The 18,376-nt window shown below is 43.8% G+C and overlaps 2 protein-coding genes across 4 annotated transcripts; both read right to left on the reverse strand.

The window, feature by feature from the left end:
- Positions 1-571: 571 nt before the first annotated feature.
- klf11b (Kruppel like factor 11b) lies at positions 572-3,966 on the reverse strand. The gene is made up of 4 exons (XM_061301853.1): positions 3,742-3,966; positions 2,857-3,144; positions 1,469-2,312; positions 572-1,312 (listed from the first exon to the last, which is right to left on the reverse strand). Exons 1-4 carry the CDS (start codon positions 3,778-3,780, stop codon positions 1,008-1,010), a joined length of 1,476 nt encoding a protein of 491 aa, XP_061157837.1. The 5' UTR covers positions 3,781-3,966; the 3' UTR covers positions 572-1,007.
- Positions 3,967-8,082: 4,116 nt separating this feature from the next.
- grhl1 (grainyhead-like transcription factor 1) lies at positions 8,083-17,989 on the reverse strand. Of its 3 annotated transcripts, none has more exons than XM_061301073.1 (16): positions 17,821-17,989; positions 15,426-15,615; positions 15,112-15,185; positions 14,739-14,872; positions 14,428-14,660; positions 13,911-13,993; positions 13,646-13,799; positions 13,441-13,552; positions 13,258-13,352; positions 11,985-12,228; positions 11,758-11,885; positions 11,060-11,088; positions 10,729-10,814; positions 9,657-9,742; positions 9,419-9,483; positions 8,083-9,167 (listed from the first exon to the last, which is right to left on the reverse strand). In XM_061301073.1, exons 1-16 carry the CDS (start codon positions 17,838-17,840, stop codon positions 9,053-9,055), a joined length of 1,848 nt encoding a protein of 615 aa, XP_061157057.1. In that variant the 5' UTR covers positions 17,841-17,989; the 3' UTR covers positions 8,083-9,052. The 3 variants fall into 3 exon arrangements, with proteins under 3 accessions (XP_061157057.1, XP_061157058.1, XP_061157059.1); XM_061301074.1 differs by having other exon boundaries at positions 12,018-12,228; positions 17,821-17,988; XM_061301075.1 differs by lacking the exon at positions 17,821-17,989 and adding an exon at positions 17,538-17,798.
- Between the last annotated feature and the right edge of the window lie 387 nt (positions 17,990-18,376).

The following is an 18,376-nucleotide window of genomic DNA, read 5'->3' on the forward strand; positions in this document are numbered from 1 at the left end:
TCTAATTTGGTACGTAATCGTAACGAGGATAAGGTGTATTTAAAATGAATGGATGGCTCATTATAATAAGCATTAAAGGTTATGAGGCAGATGTGTACCACTACTCACATTGCTGCCCTCTTTTTTATATCACACTTGAATGAAAGTGCGTATAAATAGATCTGTTTTCAATGTGACTTAAAAATGAATAGCGAGAGCACACTCAACATTTTTGCTCTGCCCTGACTCACTGAACACTTTGGCAGCCTGATGAATAAACAAGACATGACGTCTCTGCGTGGTCTTACAAAACCGAGCTTTTATAGCACCGATAAACCAATCAGTGGGCCAGAAAGGAAGTTGTCCCACATATTCGTCAGCACATTTGGGAGGATGCGCGTGCACGCTCCAGACCAAAAAAGGTCGGCGAGGGCGAATAGTGTGACACGCAGGATGTGAGAAGGCGGCACCACTCCGTGTCTTTGACTTAGAATTGCTGACTCAACTGAGAGCCCACACCTTGTTTTTCCTGGATTAGATACTGGAAAGGTTATGACTAAAAAGTAGAAAACAACCAACAAAGACAAGTGTGAACAGTAAATGAGTCATCTTTTTAATTACAAATATGTATTAAATAATATGAAAGTTACACATAGAGGTATGCGGTAATCATAAAGGTATCATAGTAATGGCGATTACATTTTATTTACATTGTTGGCATATGTATTTCAACACGTTCCTCAAATAGGACACGCAACAAAACATTCACATATGTGTCACAACAAATAAAAAAAAATGTTGCAGAAGGGTGGAAAATATGAAATTCAAAGTTGTACAAAGGCTTTGGCAAAGAGTGCATCCCATTTAACAAAAAGAATCCTTTTGTGTAAATGTACAAATGAGCAGTAGAGATGTAAAGGTCCAGTGCATGTTTTTTTTCTTTGTTTTCTTTTCGTTTCTTTTCTTCCTATGAGTCAAGACGGCCGTATGTGCCAGGCCGCTCCCTGCATTGGTTAAGTGTTCCTTGCCTACTGAGAGCCGGCAGGTACCAGCATGCTTATTGTGGCCAGACTGGGTTTGGCAGGGTTAGGGTTTTTGCCAGTGGCCATCTTGTTCAGGTTCCGAACGTCGGCCTGCCAGGTGGGAATTTTCTTGGTGGTCATGTGACGCCGGGCGTGTTTGGTGAGGTGATCGCTGCGCATGAATCGCCGATCGCACACGGGGCACACGAATTTCTTCTCGCCGGTGTGCGTTCGCCGGTGGCGGGAGAGCTCGTCGGAGCGGGCGAACCTTTTGTCGCAGCCATCCCAGCTGCAGCTGAATGGCTTTTCACCTACAATTAAAAAAAATGAGGAGGTGGTAGTCAGCAAAGTCACTAGAACATAAATTAGAACACACCATTTTTATGCTACAAAAAGACATTGAAGCAGTCGCACCGAATTCCGCATCTGTGTGAGTCATTAACAACGAAGGGCCCAAAAATGCTCACCCGTGTGTGTGCGAAGATGAGCCTTGAGGTGCGAGCTCTTGAAGTAAGTCTTTCGGCAACCAGGGAAGTTGCACACATAGTTCCTCCGGCGGGAAAAGTCCATCTTTGTGGCCGCCGCACCACCGCCGAGACCCGTGGGCACGTGGACCGGAGCCGGTGCCAGCGGGAGCAGTTTGGTGTTGCCCAGCGTCATGACAGTCTGAGGTCCGTGGGAAGCCTGGGAGACCGAGGACTGGGGGAGGACCAGCATCACCGTACCCTGAGGCACCGCCGAGCCCACGATGAGAGACTGCTGCACTGCGGCGGAATTGGCGGAGCCAGGCTGAGACAGAATGGGCGCAGTCCGGGCCCCGGCGGACGACGTCTGGACCGTGCTGGGGATTAAGGTTGATATTATACCTGATTGGGCGCTAAAGGGGAACATCTGGCAGATGATTTGAGGGCTGGTGACTGGAGGCGGGGTCAGGGTCGCCTGAGCAGGGGGGCTGTTTAGCTGTTGACTGTTAATAGGAATGGGAGTGGAGACTGTGTCCAAAGAGGGTCTGGGAGGACCAGCCTCTGTTGTTGAGCGTATGCCAGGAAGAGGAAGAAGAGGAGATGGAGGTGTGATGCTCTGCTGCAGCTGGCGGGCTGTCGCCTTCTCTAAATTGGGGGCCACTGGAATGTGGTATTGGCACAGGGAGCTGTCCGCCGTGTGGCGGATTACGCTCGTCGCCATGGACCTGCAGGGAGGGGCGAGTGAGGGCGGGCTCTTGGCCACGGAGGAAGCAGTGCATTGCGAGGACGCGCCGCCGCTGGAGGATGAGGTTTCGGCAAAGCTGGGGCTCTGAGGCGGAGTCATACACTGTTACGAGACCAAAGACAAAAATCAGGAGGAAGGTACTAACAAGTCTTGGGTGGTCATATTTTGTTCGACAGAGGTAAGATTTTAATGAGCCTTCATGCATAAACAGTGTGAGATCATCAGGTGTGCTGTGGGAAATCCCAAATTGCTTGAATGACGACTAATAATGCACCCTTCCTATCCATGCTGTCGACATAGGATGGTAATTTACACATTGATCCACTTTTGGTGCATTTTTTTGCTCACTAAAGCACATCTTTCTTTTCTTATATATTTTTCTTATCCACTGCCAGCCCAGGTAAAATAATGTACCTTTGGCTTCTATAGCCATCAATGGCAGTGAATGAGAGAAGAAAATCCTGCCATCTCATTTCATAGTTCTCTCTGCCACTGGATAGATGATCAAGTAAATATTTGACTATACACTAAACAGACAAGTTGTTTAAATACTGTAAAATGGCTCGATCAGTCCATCTTCTGATCGGATCAATAAACTGTTATTGTTTACGGGTCTGTGAGTTCCGGACTGGGGTGGGATTCTTACCAGGGAGGAAAGGGACACAAAGTCTTTTGAGGGCTCCGGGAGCTCGGGCGGCAGGATGGAGTCGCAGGAGTCCGAGGCCGGGGTCAGGGGTCGAGGCTTGCAAGGGTTAGGCCTGTTGCTGCCAACAAAGTGACCCCAGGAGCTCATGCACACCAGCGCCTCAGCGGCCTCCAGGTCTGTGTACTCCAGACTGGGAGAGCATCTGCTGTTGCCACTGGGGACGGGCTGCTCGGTGGTGTCGTGCCTCCTCCGCTTTGCGTAGGACCCGCACTGATCGACGGACTTGTTCTGAAGGAAAGAACGGCGTAAACAAGTTGGGTTTGCATCACGGCGTGGAAATGGGAAGAATTGGCTGCTCGCTCATTATTTCCTGCATCTCAACTTGGAAATAAAGTGAAAGGGCGGAGGGCTGCTGACTACACCCTGGCCCAGTATGCACTGCCCCACATTTAGAGCCAGGACACCTCCCATAGCCAAATATAGACCAAAGAGTGACGTGCTGGCCAGATGGGCCATGTGAAATCCCCTATAAAGCTGGTTTGCCTCCGGAGGATTGCTCATACCAATTATGCCTTTTTACAGTAAACAAGCACGCAACTTTGATTTACATGCAAAGACGCGTTAATGGAAAAAAAAAAAGAGTTACATGTCAAACTGACATTGGCACATATTAAAAGACTGGGAAAAATGATGACGAAATGTACCCCAAAAATGACGTATAGTGCGATATCGGGATAAAAGGATGTTGTCATTCTTCAAAAGTGACCTTAGGTTGCGTCACGTTAACGGTAAAACAAGTCATGACAGTTAAAGGCTCATTAACAAGTTAGAGAACAAAAATTAAGACGACACAACTATATAGAAGAAAAAAAAAACGTGTCTTACCCCACGAGGGTCCATTTCAATATACTTCCGGGATGGCATGAGTGAACGAAACGTTCAAAATGTTACTTTTTCTTAGTGGTCAAAGCCCAGTTAAGTGAACAAAGAGACGGCGCTTCCCGGTGCCGCTGCTTGTTCTGAGGCAGGGCAGAGATTGCTTCTTTTTTTTTTTTCCACCACTCTCGGTCTGGCTCCCTCTTTTCTCTCAGCTGTGTGAGTAAAACAGGGGGCGGAGAGAAAAAAGAAAAACAAAACTCGCAATGCACACCGTGCGGGTGGCAACACTCGGCCAATCGCAATCGTGTGTGTGCTGCGCCTCGCCCAATCGGAAGGCGGCGTGCGCGTGGACAGTGCATGCTCAGCGGGCGGTTGGAGGAAACGGGGTGCGTGGCCGTTGGTAGGCGTGGCCTCGCGAGTCAGCAGTGTCAGAATAAACCCGGTGAACTGCTATCCGTTAAACTAGGCGAAAGGTCGATCGAGTGTATGCTGCCTTCGCGTACTGTAGGAATTTAGAGACGTCATACGTTTGGCAGTGTCGCGCATTCGAAAGGATATCATTTCAATGGTAAACGCGAGTGTATCCACATAATATGTCGTCTAGTGAAAAAGTGGCAAAATAACACCCACCGTGTACTTGAGTAGAAGTAAAGATGCGTGTGTAAAAAAAAAAAAAAAATACTGATCCTGCACTACGAACAAAAATTAAAAAAAAAAAAAGTCTAAGTCAGCTTTTCTCCACATGGCTTGGGAAAAAAGTTTAAAATATATCGGTACAAATAATCAAATATGTTACAGGGTGATTTGGAAATGCGACTATTTTAGGCAAAGCGATAAAGTTGATGACGTAAACGCAGCGAGAACTCCGTAACGTTGATAGCTGCTTAATCCGATGGTCTTTAAATGCAACATTGTCGTCGAATGGTGCGCGCGCCTGTTATTTGTTTTTACGGTGTTTGTGCATCAGCAGATAGAGAATTGATTAAAAAAAAAAAAACGATTTAACTTTTATTTTAAAAAATAATTTTTGTGCTTGTAGAAGTGATTTTATACACGCTCACGCCCCACTGTGTTAATGATTTCAGCACACCCACAACCCTAGGATAAGCATGAATAAGAAAATGGATGGATAGATGGATTAATATATATTTAATACATATATATTATGAGCCTATGTGTTCTGAGGCTTATGTTAGAGGTATTGCAAGGTTTTGTTTGTATTTTAGAATTGGCATGTCAGCCACGATCATGCTCTCTAGGCTTTACTGGATGGAACTCCAAGTTTCTAACCCTTCCATTAAAGTAATGTGTTGTATCAATTTATGAGCACATGTTAGGGATGTGCCTATTAGTTGCTACGCTGTGAAGACTCAATCTTGATGCACAAAAAAACCCCACATTCCAGTCTGCAGAACAACTGATAACCTAAAGCAACATTCCTTCATCACACAGATAATGCAAACATTCTTAAAACTTCACATCTCTGATAGTATACGGCCATTTGTTATACAAAAACGCATATGCAAGAAGCAAAGTTAGCATTGACCTACATATGACGTTATATCACACTGTGTAAATGAAAAGAGCATGTGTCACAAGGCCTATTCAGGGAAAGGAATGCAGCCAGGAATATGTTTATATAATAAAGAAAAATAAAAAAACACAGTTTTTGCATTGAGATTTTGGCTCACGTCTTTCTTTGTCTTTCCTGTGCTTGCACTCTGTCTAACTGGCATGTTCCAAAAACAGCCATGCTAGTCTCATTGAAGACTTAAAATTGTCCATCGGTGTGAATGGTTGTTTGTGTGTTATTTGCCCTGCGATTGGTTGGCAACAAGTCCAGGGTGTACTTTGCCTCTCACTCAAAGTCAGCTGGGAAAAACTCGCGCGATCCAGCAGAAGTAGGTGTGTGCACCTAGCAACAACCACTGCAGACCTGTGTCTCCGTGTGTGTGTGTCCTATACAGTCTAAGCATGACTGTAGGGTGCAATGAGGGCAGTGTGTGGTATTGCAGAGGAGCGGTATGGGGTGAGGGAGTGCACGCAGCGCAGAGGTGGGGGGTGGTCGACTAAACGTGCGACAGGCAGCTCGCTCCTGACTGCTGTTTGCGCGCTAAAGTGGGGAAGTCCGCTTCAACTTAGTTAGAGAATCTGGAGGAAAGGTTATGGCGGGCCCTGGCCAGGCCTCTGCATGCACACCTCCTCCTTTGTGCCGCCCCCCCCTGTCCAGGAAGTTCAGGAGTCATCGAGGATATGGAGGGAGGGAAAGGGGAGTTGCCCGTGCAGGGTTAAATATACCACCCCAGGGCCATATTTCACAAACAGCTCCTGCAGAGCTCTCCGACAGGCAGCTGAAGACAACAGTTCCATTTGCAGTGCATATATAGACAAACAAGTACATTTATGGACAATTTTGAATCTGGTTATTATGTGACCATTTGAAATGTTGCCTATCAATGTCCCCAAATGACAACGAATCCATGAAACAAAAGTGAAACTTGACTTTCAGCTTGGCGTGCGAGCAAAACTTCTTTCAGAACAAGATTCAAGCGCATGTTCCACGAGAACCAAGCACGTACTTGGTGAACTGCAGCAGCGGTGATGATGTCATTGCCGTGAACATGGCGGAGGCTTTGTGGAGCTCTGCAGACGTGGCCCGGCCCCCTTTTCTCTCCCACACATGAGCAACAACAACACATTCCACCATAAAACGCCGCTTCCCGATTGGTCAGCGGGAGTCACTGAGGCCAATCTGCTGCTAGGAGACACTGATTGCCAGCTTGCTTGCTCGCTTGCTGGCTGGCTGTCTGTTGTCATGGCAACTTGAAGAGCAGGAGACAGGGTTGCCGGGTTCCCAACGGCGGAGCCTCCCCTGGAGATGCACTGAGCATGTGCGCCGCCTAATGATGTTTCTGCAGCTGCTATGGACTGCAAAATGTGTGGAATTGTCATCATATGGATTGTAGATCACAACCTCGGCGCTACTCGGGCCATTTCCTCCTCACCGAAGACGATCGCTGCTATTTTCAGTGCACACAAGAAACAAAGGAGAGCTTGTGTTATGTCATAACAAGTGTGTACACAGCCAGTTCATCAGCTCCCAGCAGGAAGTTTTCAGTTTTCTACCACCCAGAATGTTTCTGTGAAACTGACCCACCCATAAACAACATGTGCTGTCAGAAAAAATCAGGGACGTGCTAAGAGACAGTCTGTCGCCACTTGGAATTATTCTTACAGTGAATGTTTAACTTGAATAATAGCAATAACAGAATATCAGTGGGTTTGAATGCACATACAATGTCACCTTAGGCACAATTATGCTTTTTTTTTTAATATTAAGTTACACATGAAAGATTTATTTGCATAAAAATGAGGAAAAAAAGAGAGACTGTGATTAAAAATGTAAAGGTACGCATATGTAATGTGCATTGGAAAGAAAACTGAGTGAGATTAATCAATATATACATGGCGAGTGGGAATAACCTGCCAATAAATAAATGAATAATAAATAAATCAAATATACGCAGAGATCAGGGTACTGCATAAACAAAGAAACCAGTGCAATAAACAAACATCATCTGGATGCGAGTGATGAGGTCAGAGCAAACTGCGTCATTGTAAATAGTTTTGCCAGAAACAAAGCGAAAACTAAACATTTTCTTTTAGAACGCTTGTCCTCATTAGGGTCACGAACAAACATGCAAGACCAATTTGCTGCTCGTCATGAAGCTAGATATTGCATTTTATAAGAGACAAAAAATGTCCTCAGATGCTCTCCCGTATTTTGCCTTTTTTTTGGGTTGGCTGGCTTTCGAGCACAGAAAGTGTGAGGTGGAATGAGGACAAGGGAGGAAATTTGGCATAATGGTTGGAGAGAGGGAGAGAAAGCGATGATAAGCGACGGAGTCAAAAAGACTTACAGCAGATGGCTTTATCCTAAAGCGATGAAAATATGCGGGGGGGGGGGAGGATGGTAATGTTTGGCGCGTGTGCTTTGTTAAATGATATCTTGCATCACATTCTGCATGCACTCTGGGCACACCCATGAAAAATCCGATCAACCGGTGCACGCCTACTGACCTAGTTTTTCCAATTAAGATCCGTACATTAAAAAAAAAAAAATCCCGTTCATAGTTTCTATCAATGCATTATATAGTTTGAGAAAGCTTCTAAAAATAATCTTTTTTTTTTTTTTAAAGGGCCAGCACAGGAAATTGCATCCAGGTGGTGTCAGAACCCATGCATGCTTCCTGAGTCCCCACAGTGTTGAGTCTATGCCCATTCAGACATCTGCTCCTGCACAATTTTCAATACATCCATCATAAGACTTCGAGAGAAAGACAGCAGCACAAGCAAGCTTTTATTGAATGCTTTGTGCATTGAAATTCTTACAAAAACAAAAACAAAAAAAAACAGAGGCTCCAATAAAATGAAAAACCACTGGTCCCTTGACACATAATAAATCCATAAAAAAACATTATATTAGCAATGATAGACATCTGAATATTTAAAGTCCAAAAAACCCCACAACCACTCTTAATAAATATATACACAAATAAGTACTGCGATACAAAGAGGATCAGAAGAGTAAATGTAAGCATGTTTTTAAAAGGATATTTACATATATTAATGCTGTCATGTTTTTTTCTCTGCATACAACTATCATATTGCACTTCCAAAACAAGATGGCGACTATGGTCGACCAATTAACCCAGTAATGTAGCTCGTTAAAAATCTTTCACAAGGGGAAGATGCATTTTAGCCTTCTATTTAAAAAATACTATAGAGGCTATTATTTCAATTGGTCAGAAATTGAAGCCATTTCACTCTCAAACAACAAGTGTCTTACTCTTAAAAACCTGTACATGTGTCTACCCTAATTGTACAAAGGAGATTTTTACATGCTAAATACTGCCACGTTTTTTTTTTTTTTAATAATCTCATTAATGTTGCAGTCGGTTTACGACCTGCACAACTAACTAGTCGTCATAACCGGTTGTAATCATCAGTGCTATGGCTTGATTAATATCAGCTATTTCTCCTCACAATATTGAGGAACACTGCTGCTTTTTTTTTTTTTTGCAATAGGAGAATGAGGTATAGCAGCAACACAGAAGCATCATATAAAACACACGCACAAAGAGAAAAGGGGACAAACAAAAATATTTGGACATTCATTGGAAGCAATGGGACAATAAGGCACATTAAGAGCTATATGGCTTGTTAAATACCATTCTTTTGTTTTGCCTTGTAACGTGATACAAGTCCATCATCAATGCACAGTGTAAACCCTTCCTCCTCCTCCTCCTCCGTCCAATCAGATTTCAGTGAGAGTGAGCTTGTACATGCCGCCCAGCTCTTCCATGGAGATCTGGAAGGTGTCTTCATTGGAGTAGTGTTTGATGATGTTGTCATCCATGTGCACCAAAATCCTGGAAGAAAAAAAAACCCAAACAGGGTTCAGGTTTATGATACTTATAATTGTAGCCAAATAAATGGGATGGATATTTTTTCATTTTTTTGAACTAAAAATATTTTTATTTCAATGGTTCGCTCTGTCGTTGAGCAATCCGTTTTAGTTGCAAATAGAAAGCGAAATCTCCCACAGGAGGATATGCCCTAAATGCGACGTGAGACAAAAAGCACCTGTCAATCAAGTTTGCTCATCGTGATTCATACGTACCCTTTCTTGCACTTCTTATACACTTTTCCAACCTTGTCCAACGGCAAGTCGTACTTCTCTGAAATCTGAAAACGAAAAAATCCTCGTCAGATTTCCTCACGCGCTCCCAGGTAGGCGTCCCGTCACAGCTCATTTAGCGACCAGAGCTGCTGACGGAGACGTCTCCATCTGCCACTGATTAAACAAAAAGGTCCACGAGTTCATCTATACGAGTTTTTTTTTCTTCTTAAATACTTACAGCGTCCACCAGGCCTTTCAGAGTGGGGTTCTTTAACATGACAGCGTCAAACACCTCCTCCGTCTCCTTGCGTACGTACAACAACACTAAGGTGGGCACACACAAAGAGCTTCATTAGTTATGGACAGATCACTACTAAGAAAGTCAAAATCTAATTTTGACAAACCCTGTCAAGTAATACCTCCAATTAAAGTGCTTAACGAGGCCTTTCCGGATAAGTCACTGGAGGTAGTGTTTTGTTTATTTTCACTCATGACTACTCTTACGAAAATGTGTTTGGCGTCATTTTAAGAAACGCCGTCACAAATGATTGACAGCTCTGTTCGACAACAACATCATGGCTGGTGGACCGGTTGAACCGCTGCAAGGCTTGTCAAACACCCAAAAAAAAGTTCACGTGGATGTTTTTTTGTTTTCTTTAAATAACGCTCAATTCTTTTTAATCCGTTAATGATTGAAAGGGACATTTGAGGTCATGGTAGGAGCTTGATTATAAATCCTAAACAAGTCATCTATTGGATTTTGTGTGGAAATCTTGAGCGGCCTGATAAGCTGAGGAAAAAGTTCAAAACAAATTATGTGGGAAAACAAAATATCTTGTGACCCCTTTCATGCTTTTTTGTAAACGCTCGTTTGTACTGAGGCGTTGAAAAATAATTATTACATACACCGAGACAAAAATGTTAAGCTATGTTCTTGCGCCTCCTAAAATAAGAGCTTCTCACACCAATTACCTCCTGACAGCAGTCCTGCAGGAAAGGCAAATACTTTTTGGGGATTTTGCAATGACAAGCAAACTAGGCTGCATTTAGCCCACGAGCCGTCCTCAGGCTACCTCTGATCTAGGCTAAAGGGCACAAGTTTGTTTGTGTGTCAGTGCGCAATGGTATTTCTGTTGGAAGCCAACCAGTGAAGGCCACAGCATGTGTGCGGTTGAAATTCAGAGGCGGCTACCAGAGCAAGCTGACATGCACGTGTACTAGCTTTGGCACGTTCTTTTTTTTTTCCCCTACAGCAAATCCCCCCCCCCCGTCCTTCTACGCCGCACACACATACACGCATGCATGCTTACCTTTCTTGGGTTCCTCCGCCCTGGCTACCTTATTGGGCGGTGACCCGAACTCCTCATCGCTGAAGGGCAACCTCTTCATGCCGGAGCTGCGTGGGACAAGCGGGCGCATAAATCATCGCTTACGAGGTCTTAACAGCCAGTTAACAGGCAGTAAAAAGACACTGGAGAACAAACATGTGGGGATGCAACGCATTTCAAGGCTTTCCTAAAAACAACATTTTTCCCTTAGCGCCTTTTTTGTTTTTTCTCTTCCCTCCTCAGGAAAGTGCCAAAAGGTCACCGCGGTCGCAAACCCAAATGTGAACAGAGCGAGTGTGAAATCCCAGCTCACCTGTCTTCTCCATCTTCCGCCGCAAAAGGCTGCAAGACACACAAACAGACTCGCATTAACCCCCAGTTAGATGGCCGCCAAATATTTCATGGAATCAAATTGAAATGATTTCCCTCCAGTGTATTGATTGTAGGTGTTGCTGTTATTAGAATGCTATTCTGGGACCGATGAACCCGGTAAGCTCAAGAGTTTATCAGAAAGTGATAGCCAGGTTCAAAGTTAGCGACAGCACCAAAAATAACCAAAGTAAATGTTAGCAGTAAGGGGGGAGGGAGGGGCTGTTTTTGGCAGTAACCGCAGTTTGTTGTTTGACTACTAGGAAGCACTCTGAATGGAGGGGAAAGGGGACATTTTTCCTGTTACCTATGGAAGCCGTCACTCGAATACATGATATGCAAAATCAAACTATTTTTCAAATGACAAACCGTTAGCTCATATTATGGCATGCAAAGGTCCGTTCGCTATCTTCTGGATCAAATATAAAAGCACATCCACGCTTGCAATGTGTTGCTACGTGGTCCACCTGGTCAGAGTCCAAAGTGAACACGTCTCCACTGACAGGCTGGCGTCTGTATGCCAACACTAATAAAAATCGGAACTTAAACGTGGGTGTTCGTAGTATGTGTTTGTTGCATCATACCTCTGCACGTAAAACATGGCAGAAGCATATATCTGCTAGCATGGGAGTGAGAACTCACATGACGCTGGAAGGCAGAAAAGTGAATATCAGGTATGAAGAGCACAGGCTGGGTTTCCAGATCATTCATCATTTTGAAGATGGTCACGTCGTTGCGCTTCTGGAGGATGGGCACTTTGACATCCACGACTGTAAAAAGGGTCGTAAAATAAGAAGCGGTTAAAGTCTGTTTACGGCGCCGGCGTGCCACGCTGTTGCCTCGTAACATTCCGAGGCGTTGCCACTCACAGGACAGGCCCTGGTTGAGGTCGGCCACCTTGCCTTTCCTGCGGGACTGCTTCCTCTCCTCGTCTCGGATCTTCCTCTCGGCCCCCTTGTCGCAGAACACCTTGATCTGGCAGAAGGCCCGGTGGATGGGCTTGTTGCTGCGGTTGTTGTAGCTGTACGTGTCGATCTGCAGGTTGAGAGGGAGGCCCTTCACGCCCTTCTGAGATGAGAAGTCCGTGCTCAGGCAATTGACGGAGATGAAGATCTGAGGAAGGCACATTTTGGTTTTTTTACAGAACCGATCTTCTGTTATTTGCTGAAAACTTGCTCAGGCCAAAGCCGTGTCTAATACAAAAACGTTGCTACGGTGACGTCTAGTGCCAGCATGGTGACAAGAACCTACGAAGCTTCATTTTGTCTGATTCGACTCAGTTCACTTTATACAACAGACCTAACATGAACTTTGTGAAGTATGGGAGGAAAAAAAAAATCTCTAAAGCACAGGAGGGGAACTTTGAAACTTTGAAAGCCTAAGCCGAGATTGGAACAGTCTGAGGCAGGTGTGATAACCATTCGAGCTAACTACATTCCAGGCGATCCAAATACATGGAAGAAATTACATATTATACAACTGCTGCCTGTTACAGAACTCCTTATGACAGCAGCAGCAGAAGGACCGACTGAATAAATGCAACGAGCTTGTACTGTTCAGTGCTGTGCCGCCCTCTAGTGGGCAAATCGTGTAAACACAGGCTCGCACTTATTTCTCACTAATAGGGAAATAAACGTCGATAAACGGCAATATTCTTGCTTAATATGAAATTTAACTTGTTTTTGATTTATTTTGTTCTTTAAATTCTATTTAAAAATTTCTTTCATTTTTTTTTTTTTTTAATAAATATCCAATTAAATTTATTTTGAATTTGGGGGGGTTATTCTTATAAGTTTAATTTAAATTCATATACAGTTTACATTATTATATAACATCATTTCGGAAATAGGACAAAAAAACTGCTGACAAAAAACACAAATGCCCTTACAAGGATGAACATCCTATGGGCCTGGAGTCATGAGACGGTTAGAGTCACATCCTGGTGTGTGGGTGTGTGTGTGCATGTGTGGCGCCAGGTTCTTTAGAGGCCCAATTATATCATTCATCTTTCCTCTCAAACGTGACAGTGAAACAACACATCAGGGCTTTCTCTCACGGGATGAATAAAGTCTCTCTCCGTCTAATCGACTCTAGTAACATTACAGTGCATGTGTGTGTGTATGTCATTTTTTTCCTTCTTACTTTGGCCTCTTCATTCGTGTCCCATGTGAAGGAGATGGCATTGTAGGAAATCTCCTCGATGTTGCCAATCGTGTTGAAGCTCTCTTTGTAGTCAGCTGCAGACATTTTGACATATAATACTGGATCATTAGAAATTCCAAGTTATTATGTATAAAGCAATTGATTAAAAATAAATAAATATACCAATGTCGAGACACCTCTGCTTGGCAGTGTGTTGTCTTGAGTGCCAGTACTTCCAATGTTTGAGCTGGTCCTCTCTGCACTTCTCCTCCCCGAATACAACCATCACCACGCTCTGTGATAGCACAAGCAGTCTTCAGTAAACCTTGTGGGTCTTTTTGTGCTGATAAAAGTAGCACAAATCGGGCTGGAGCTCATCAATTCTCACCCTGACTTTGGTGATTGGCTGCTGCAGGCCTTTGTTGTCAATCTCACGAAGGGTGATAGGGTAAAACTGACCCTTGTTCAGATACGTCATGGTCCCGTCGCCTGTCTTCTGACGCAGAGACTTGGATGCTTCGAGGGTGTACTCGAAATTATTCCTACGATGGAGAGATATCAGGAGAAACATGAAGCTATCCATCTATTTCTACAGTGTTGGGCTCCCCCTAGTGGAATGTGAAAGAATGACTGAAGTATAGTTGGTGACTTACCCCGGCACCGTGTCAAAGTGCGTGTAGTCCTCAGGTGTCATGGAGCTCATACGTAACTGAAGTTCACCCGGGAATGAAAACACCTGCACAAAGAAAAAAAAAAAAGTTTTTTTTTTTTTATCCCTTATCCTGAAAAATAAATTAAAAAAATAACTGAAAAGACCAACCACCAATTTTTCTAATGACTTTCCCAATCAATTATATTTTATTCTCATCCAGTGTTATTTTTGTTGCACTCATAGTTGTTGGTTAGTCTTTTTTTCTTTCTGTGGTAAATGGTTTAAAAAAAAAAACTATAGTAAGGGCCTTTGGCTGTTGTTGAAGAAACAGCACAACACTTTGTATTGCTGAGACAATGGCATAATAACACACTAGCTGCCATTTTGTCGTTTTCAAATAAAACCAATGGAGGCCAAGCCCACCGTGGACTCCACGGGATCAGGTGAAAACGCTATTGTTTGATGAGCCACATCTGAGTGGCAAAGAAGAAGAAGAGGAGGAGGAGGATTCTGCTCACCTCCTGGGAACCGTCCTTAAAGCTCTCCGAGAAGGTGGAGTCCGGGGGCGTGCGGGACTGCGTGCTGGGGCTGAACTGGACCGAATTGTGGGCCAGGTGAGGGCGGTCAAAGACCCCCACGTGGCTTTCAGTTTCGGCGCAGCTGTTGGGCACGGTCAAACCGTGAATGGGCACTTCGGTCTTGACGTGCGGGTAGTTCTGCAGGGCGGCGATGGACACGGTGACGGTCGTGTCTGAATGAAAGACGTCATGTGACAATGAGATGACAATAACGGAAAAAGAAGATGATTTAAAGGTGAAGGAACATCTACCTGGTGATGGGAACTGATTTCTCTTGTCCTGGGCCAGTTGGAGAATGTTGAAGGGCGCCTTGAGGACTTGGATTCTGTTCTCCATGCTGGTCTCTGGAAGAGGAGGTATGCCATGTGCTGCTTGAAGCTGGTGCCTGCAGAAAAATAATACACCTTTAAATGCCCCGCCCCAAAAATAAAATAAAATAAAATAAAATAAAATAAAATAAAATAAAATAAAATAAAATAAAATAAAATAAAATAAAATAAAATAAAATAAAATAAAATAAAATAAAATAAAATAAAATAAAATAAAATAAAATAAAATAAAATAAAATAAAATAAAATAAAATAAAATAAAATAAAATAAAATAAAATAAAAGTCAGGCCGTACCTTTTGTTGGGATCCACATCAGAGACCAACGCATCTGGCTTGCCCTGGGTTATAGTTCTTTTTTCCCGGGGCACCTGTATGGGAGGGTAAACACAGCCGCTGAGCGTCTGACCACATCACATCGCCACAGGCTGCCGTCTTCAGTTACATGTGGCGCGCTACACGCTCTGCCTCACAGATGTTGCACCACGCCACCCACGCCGCTTATGATGAACTTGCAAATGCACTCCATCCCCCCCTCCCCTTAGCACTTTTAATTGAGTGCAAGACCACTGTGATTGTGTCACGAGAAAGTTTTGACCCGCCAGGTATACCTTATAGTAATCATAGAGCAGACCCAGAGCAGCGGCGCTGTCCTCGTCCCCGTTGATGCTCATCATGGCCTTGGTGGCCGCCGTCAAGGGGTTCTCCAGGAACGACTTCCAGGCTTCATCTTCTGTGGTGAAGGAGCGACGCTGGCCGGCGTAGTTGGGGTCATTCTGCACGACCAGGACGGCACGCTTGCTGCAAAGCAAAGATGACAAACGCTTAGTCATGGCCAAAAAGATCGTATCATATTATCGGGACATCTGACCTATATTTGGGGTGAAGTAGAGATTCTTTAAATGATCGGTGTGAATGTGAATTTGTGTATATGCAAGCCCCGTGATTGGCTGGCGACCATTCCGGGGTGTAAACTGAGCCCATTTTTCCTCTTCTTCATTTTAAGGATTAAGCATGTCAATAAAAGATCACGCCAATGACGTCCTTGTCTCAAAATAGCCACATGGGAAGTGAAAGAGTTCTTTATCTGCAAGACCAGTTGTTCAGGCTCTTCTGCAATTGTGCAACAAATCTCAGTCATGGAACGACCGATGCGCCTTGAGAAAAGATGCTCTACAGGCTTGGCCGGTGTAACAACTTGGGCGCCGCCATCTCATAGGCCCGCACGCCAACTGCAGGTGACGCACCAGAGCGGGCCGCATTCCAGCGTTGTGGCAATTTTTGGTTTTCAAAGACGACGACTTACTGGAAAATGACGAGAGTAAACTTGGATGTGCCCCAGCGCTTTTGTCTTGCTTCGCCTCCTCTGCTGCTTTGTCAACACAAACTGAATATTCAGATACTTGCGTGCGAGTTTGAACCCCCTTTGGCTTGTTTTGTCATCACTGCGAGCCTCTAAGCTCGGAACTTTCTGTTCTTCGAATAGAGATGAAAATAAAACAGCCATCAACATGTAGGAAAATATTGGACTTTTTACTATTGGCTCAGGCCTGTTTGCACAGAATATATTTGCTTATGGTAATATTAATGACGAAGCCTCCATGGCATTAGGAGCTGAGTTCTCATTTAATTTAACATTTGGGTGGGGAACATGAGCCCCCCACCCCCCACCACGAGCATTTGATTTGGCCTGCCGTCAAATTTTAAAAACAAATTTGAGGAACCGTCAAAAGCTCCATCTGTATATTTTCTCTCGACCAAAACCTAGATGGTTAATTTGAAGAATTTCAAAACACTATTGAAAATCTGACACTTTCGCATCTTTATCCATTTTTCTGTTCTGGAAACTAGCACTGATACCGTATGAATGGACCAAAGCATTAAATTAATCCCTTTTTGCTTAGCCTCATTATGGTTAAAGGTGAGCTGCGAACCATCTTGAACAACACCGCCAAACGAACAAACGATTGCGCGGCTCAGTTTCTATGCATAGTATCTACAACAAATGCACCCTTTTCCCTCTCAATTGTTCTTGCAAAGTGTTCATTAGTAATCCTAGATCTAATTGTGCCTTTCAATAAAACCGCAACCTGATAAGAAGCATTATTTAGGAGCAATAAAACTCTTGGGAAAATAACATTCATGAGGAAAGAACAGTTTGGATGAGTCACATGGGGATTGACATTCAATTAAATAATTAAAAAAAAATTGACCAAACTCATCGCAAACCTCAAAGGACCCCCCGCGTTTGCTTACATTGTTGTAGTGGAGCCAACGCCTAACAGGTGTACAATTTCATTCCAAAAAAGTCTCCTTGCCATTGCCCTCGAAAAAAAACGATGACCTAAGCATATTTAGCATTAAGGGAAAAAAACACCAATTTATTTGCATGCAGCAGTATGAAGCTGATGACTTTTTACACACAAAATATAGGAAGATTTAATGTGACATCACCCCCACTGCACTTTATTCCTGAACAAACATCATTAGGACTAAACACATAATAGGGCCCAACTGTTTAGCGCTCTGGGCCAAATCAAACAATCCAAAATGGAAAAAAAAAACAGCCTTCACCCTCACGGGACAGTCCTTTTTTTTTTCTTTATTCTGATCATTCTAACAGGCGCCTGTACTCTGACAACAGGTGCTGATCCACCTGTACAGGCTCCAACATGACAGGTGAATCACACATGACAGGAGATGCCTGTATCAAAAAAACTTACCATTAACAACAAGATAAAACAAAAGAGTCATTCCTAAAGTGACATTTTAACAGCCTGGTGCGTTCAGGGGAAACTTTATAAAATAATTAAAAAAAAAACGTCAAAGGAGAAGCAGTTGGTCAGAGGGAAATCAAAACAAACTTTTAAACTCCAGGATGAAAATTGTCGTAAAAAAAAAAAGATGTTTAAAAAATCCAAAAAGGTTGTTATTAACAAGTGTGACTATTAAGTGTGAGGTGGTTTGTTGTGAGGGCGAGAGAGTGGCAAGGCCAGGATAACTTACTTGTCATGCTCCTGTGACATCTCGGTCGGTCGAACTGGACTTTCTAGTTGGTACTGAAAATCCGATCCGTCTTCTTTTAAGCGTAGAAAAACGGCGCCGCGAACGTTTGGATGAGGGCAGCGGCAACAAACAAGGTGTCCCCGGCGGAGTAGAACGGGTTTTGTCGGCTCGACTCGCTTTTTTGAGGGGGGGGGCATTACTGAGATATCGAGGCCGGTTTTTACCTGTGAAGGCGACACGGATTGGATTACAGGTGTCCGGTAGGCGGGGCCACTCTGTCCATTACCCGTTCCGATGCCGTGATTGGCTGAGCCGGTTGACTACTTGATTCATGACAGTGAACCAGTCGTAAAAATATCAACTGAGATTTGACAAGGCTGTTTTTAAATGTCACTGTCACCTAAAATTTTATTATTAGGTATTATTAAAGCAAAATGTTATCTAGAAAAAAATACTAAATAAAAGTACTTTTAATAGTAGTTATAGTACAACTCTCCCAGGACTGGTCGCTAGTCAATGACAGGGCACAAACATTCACATTCAGATCAACTGATGC

The sequence above is a fragment of the Syngnathus typhle genome, linkage group LG16 (assembly GCF_033458585.1).
Source record: "Syngnathus typhle isolate RoL2023-S1 ecotype Sweden linkage group LG16, RoL_Styp_1.0, whole genome shotgun sequence".
NCBI lineage: Eukaryota > Metazoa > Chordata > Actinopteri > Syngnathiformes > Syngnathidae > Syngnathus > Syngnathus typhle.